This window comes from Saccoglossus kowalevskii, chromosome 16 (genome assembly GCF_978046115.1).
Source record: "Saccoglossus kowalevskii chromosome 16, keSacKowa6.1, whole genome shotgun sequence".
In the NCBI taxonomy this organism is placed as follows: domain Eukaryota; kingdom Metazoa; phylum Hemichordata; class Enteropneusta; family Harrimaniidae; genus Saccoglossus; species Saccoglossus kowalevskii.
This window is the reverse complement of record NC_140656.1, coordinates 23,845,690-23,850,518: the sequence shown is the minus strand read 5'-3', so window position 1 is coordinate 23,850,518 and position 4,829 is coordinate 23,845,690. Positions and strand designations below refer to the sequence as shown.

The window sequence follows — 4,829 nt, the reverse complement described above, 5'->3', positions numbered from 1 at the left end:
TGTACATACATCTATGCCCTTGGATATTCCTAAACACACCCCTATTTCCTCTGACACTCCTACATGTATATCAATACCCCATAACCTTCCTATTAGTCAATTACAGACACCTGCTAGTCCATCAAAGGAAACCCTGCTGAATGATGATGTTTCTTGCTCACTGCCATCTCCTCCATCACCCATTAGGGCATCATCACCAGATAGTCCTAAATTGAATTCTGAGGCGAATAGGGAGGATCTTTCTGAACCGGAAACTGTGTCACCTAGTCCTATTGAGTTTGATGGCCTGAATAGCAGGCCTAGAAGAGTTAATGCTGGTCGACCTGTTGAGAGGTTGACTTATGATATTCTAGGTGAACCCACTAGTTACTGTGCCCAGAATTATAAATGTTCTATGGTTGTACCTGCTCACATATTTGCGACTTCTTTGTACTATTAATAATATTGTACTTTGTATATTCTTAACCACTGAAATCGAATAGGTTTTGCTATGTTGAGATTATAGTATCATTGCATTTTAGACTTTTACTCAAACAAATTGTACTGTATTTAAGCTATTGATTGCCTGAATGATTCCCTCAGGGACGAGTGGATGGTTCGAGGGGGGAGATGTAACCCGTGTGGTATTATTATATGTACTGCGCCCTCTATTGGTGCGTATGCTCATGAATAGTAATGAGGCTATTTGACCCTTGCCCCAACTCCCGCCTGAACGAAAGTGATCCTGCCGCACATCTAGTTCACGCGCTGCCAGAAATTCTTCTTTTGTGTTATATGTGAACTTTGTTGGTCCTTGGGTGCTTTATAATCATTTCAGGTATGTACTGATCTTGTACATTTCAGAGTTTTAGATTGATGAGTAATATTTTACTGTAATTTTGATTTTTTTTGTATTCAACGGTGCAGCAAACCTGTGTGTATTGCATCATGGCTATTTGTATTTTGAACATTTTGACGAGTTTACAAATTGTTTTCCTATTGACTTCACTGAGTATTAATGACTATTATAGATCTGAGAATTTGAGAGTTGACTGGAATTTTTGTCTGTTACGCCATTTATGTATATTGTAATATTTAGCGAAGTTTATGTAGGCTATTCCGCTCGTTGCCACTACAACCCGTGTGTTGGTGCGGTTAGAAATCAATGCTAGTTAGTGTCGTTAAACACGCACTATTTACTGTTCAGAAAATACCGCAAAGATGTATAAATGGAATTGTTTATGTCGGTGACTAACTGACTGAATGTTATTTCAATTTTATTACCTAAATTGTTCTCTATATGCATTTGTTGTATTTTAAACATAAAAATGGTCCTTGGGTGCTTTATAATCATTTCAGTGTGGCATAAAAACAGTTCTACCGGCAAGATCTAGTTGGTGTAATTCTACCAGTGTGCATTGCAAGAGCGTATCTCAAGATCGCAGGATAAAGAGGAATTCCTACCAACTGGTGTGACGAAAGAAAACAGAACTGTAGTTAGGACTTGAGTATCATAGATTAAACTGGGTTGGCCACCCAGTTTGAACTTTATGTATGCCGGATAAGTGTACTGTATTTCCTACTATTTATTTCCAGCAATGGAATAAGAATACTGTAATAGAGTATCAATGGATGTTTACTTGAAATGGTGTATCCTTTATCATATACTTGCCTAGGTTTATGGTACTTTCAATAGTACAGTGTTAGCCGTTGTATAATAAACGTTGAGTTGATTGTATTACACTGCATCCGAGCAAATTCTTTGGAACTTAAGGATAAAACCTGGGACCCGGTATTAAGACCGGTTACAAAAGGAGTCTTGGTACGGGACACCACTCCACCACAATATACGCGTGACAAGCGTCGTTGCCGCTGCCCAGTACGGCGGTGGAGCCTTGATTTATCGAGTAAAGCACGTTTAAAAAATCGGACGGACGATTCCCTGTATTTAATTTGTTGCGAACGGTATGGCAATAAGATGGACCAATTACTTTCAGAGGTATTAACCGAAGACATCGTTTGTAAAATATGAGTAAAACTGTATTCACTATACTAATTTATATAGTACGTTTGTTATTATGAATGTACATTGTTGCTTGGCGGTTATCCAGCCATACAGAATTGTTCGGGAAGTAAAACCTTCATGTATATTTTATCGTATTTATACAATTTAAATAACACCACCCCCTCCCCCACCAAATGAAAACTACTGTAATAGTACAAATCTCCGGAATGTTGTGCACGACCACTCATCAGTATATCGATGATAAACACTCGAGACGTTCTAGTAAAAATGCGGGTTCAAGACTATGTGACACATGATTTGTTTTTTCTATGCGATGCATTTTATTGAAATTATAATTGAATACACTCGTGGAATTAATTCGTAACTAAATCGCTGTCTATCGATTGTTCGTCGGGATTACTGCGTTCTTCCGAATCTTCTAATAGTACGCGTGTTCAAGTATTTGTAAGTTCAATACGTCGACGTCTTTCTTTGTCCAGTTCTTTTTTGTATAATTTCAGTTCAGTCAATTTACGTTCTACAAACTCGTCGTATTTGGATTCCGTATCAATCTCGTAACAGAAGCCTTCCGAGTCTTCAAAGCCAATTCTTTGACAACCGGTCGTTTTACATTTACTAAACCGTTTAGCTACTCTAAATCCGGGACGACAGCTAGAACAAAAACCGAGATTTTCTCGGGATCCGTACAAGTCACACCCTTGACGTTTACATTTCTGTGAGTTCTTTTTAGTCGTAGCGTGTAAACTTGCCGCATAGCAACGTGTACAGAATCCATCCGTATTCGATGATCCGAAATATTCGCAGCCTTGTCTTTTGCACGTTCGCTTGTTCTTCTTGGAAGCTGAATGTTCGTAACATTCGTGACATAACGAACCCGTTGCTATAGATGTGAAATAATCGCAACCGTTAGTAGAACACTTCATGGGTAAGATAGAACTCGCCATGATGATTTCGTTCACAAATGAATTTGTGTTGTTAATACGAGTTCTTTTTTATATGTTTTGTTTGCAGATACGACATCGACGACGATGCATGAGTTCATCGTAACCGCACGACAGTGATTTGAAGCGTTCGTAATCGTGCAGACCGGTCGCCTGCACACATCGGAACATAAAGAATACCACTTCTTCCATGGGATCAATGTACTCAATCCTCCGACGACGACGGCGGCTTCTCACGGTCGTCTGTAGACGAAGTCCCGGGAACTCTTTGTTAAACCAATTGACAAGATCGTGATGTAATTCTAGAAGGGATGTATTGCCGTGTAAACTGCGCCTACATTTCAGTATCGTGGCTACAGTTTCTTTCATGCGCGAAAAATCACACAATAAGTCAGTTCTCGTGGCCAGAGATAATAAGAGAGTTGCCACCAGAGTTACACGTTCCACGTCGTCGTCGTCACTATTGTTATCGCGGCGATCTATCTCGACGTGAAATATTTCACGGAGAGCTGGATAAATTGTACCATTATCTGTCATGAGTCGGATTAAATCGACCGACGGAGAATGCTGCGACAATACCTTGTTCAATAAAAATCTCCCGTTCTCTAAGGACATCATCGTGATCTATAAATATCAAATCAAAAGTGAAGTTATTCATTAACAGGATGGAACGCTACGTTACTCCCCCAATAAAAAATTTGGATCTTTACGATATGTGGAAAAAACACGTACGTTGTTTCTGGACTAAAGATGAGATTAACATAACTTCTAGCGACTTGCGAGAATGGAACGATTTAACGCCCGACGAACGTCAATTTTTTAAATGTATATTGGGTTTCTTTGCCAGCACCAATATTATAGTAAGCGATAATTTAGCTCTTCGGTTTTTAGCCGATCCAAATATTTCGCGAGAAGCGCGATGTTTTTATAGTTTTCAAATCGCTATGGAAAACATACATGCAGAAACTTACATCGAGCTGTTAATGGCCTACGTACCGGAAGAGAAGGAACGTAACGAGCTCCTGTATTCAGTTATTTCGTGGCCGTGTATAAACGTGAAATCTAGGTGGGCTGTCAAATGGATGAATGACGAATTTGCGACTTATGCTGAACGACTAGTTGGGTTCACTGTAGTTGAAGGAATAATGTTTTCATCGTCATTTGCTGGCATATATTGGATTAAGCAACGTGGACTGTTAGTCGGTCTCACACAAGCAAATGAATTTATTTCTCGTGATGAAGGTTTACATTGCACGTTCGCTTGTACGATGTATGGAAAAATAAAGCCGCGTTTACCCGATACCAAAGTTAGAAAGATAGTCTTAGAAGGATGTGAAGTTGAGAAATTATTTGTTAAACACGCTCTGCGTAAACCTCTCTTGGGCATGAATTCTCATTTGATGGAAACTTACGTGAATTTCGTCACGGACAACTTATTGACAGACTTAGGTTATGAAAAAGAATTCGGTGTCAACAATTCATTCCCATTCATGGATAATATCTCTATGCAAGTAAAAACAAATTTCTTTGAAAGAAGAGTCACTGAATACACGCGTCTGACTGGCCATGGTTTTACCACTTCAGTCGAATTCTGATATATTTTTTTCTTTCTTTCACCATTTACGAGTAGTATGTGTAACGATTAATGTCACATTGTTAACATGATGATGGTGAAATATATTAAAAGGTTTCTCGCAGCGCCGGTGACTTGGTGTTTTCGATCAAAAATACTCCGAATTGTAATCGCACTTACCCTGACATATGCGATACTAGCGTTCATATTCGCTAAATATTATACTGTAGAACGATGGCAGATATACGGTAGTTGTCATAAACGGTACTGGGTTGTGGGATTGAACAAATGTAAACGTAGAACAGAAGGT

General features: G+C 39.1%; 1 protein-coding gene and 1 long non-coding RNA gene across 2 annotated transcripts; both read left to right on the top strand.

Annotated features, from left to right (window-relative positions):
- Nucleotides 1-686: 686 nt before the first annotated feature.
- Nucleotides 687-1,717, top strand: LOC144348984 (uncharacterized). Its single transcript, XR_014926715.1, has 2 exons — nt 687-817; nt 1,339-1,717. It is a non-coding gene; the product is annotated as an uncharacterized LOC144348984 (long non-coding RNA).
- Nucleotides 1,718-3,611: 1,894 nt separating this feature from the next.
- Nucleotides 3,612-4,541, top strand: LOC100366569 (ribonucleoside-diphosphate reductase subunit M2-like). Its single transcript, XM_002739581.2, has one exon. The coding sequence runs from the start codon at nt 3,612-3,614 to the stop codon at nt 4,539-4,541; it is 930 nt and encodes a 309-aa protein (XP_002739627.2).
- The last annotated feature ends 288 nt before the right edge of the window (nt 4,542-4,829 follow it).

What these genes read in the sequence shown, in the direction of transcription:
- LOC100366569 (XM_002739581.2), top strand. Translation starts at nt 3,612, where the DNA reads ATGGAACGCTACGTTACTCCCCCAATAAAAAATTTGGATCTTTACGAT.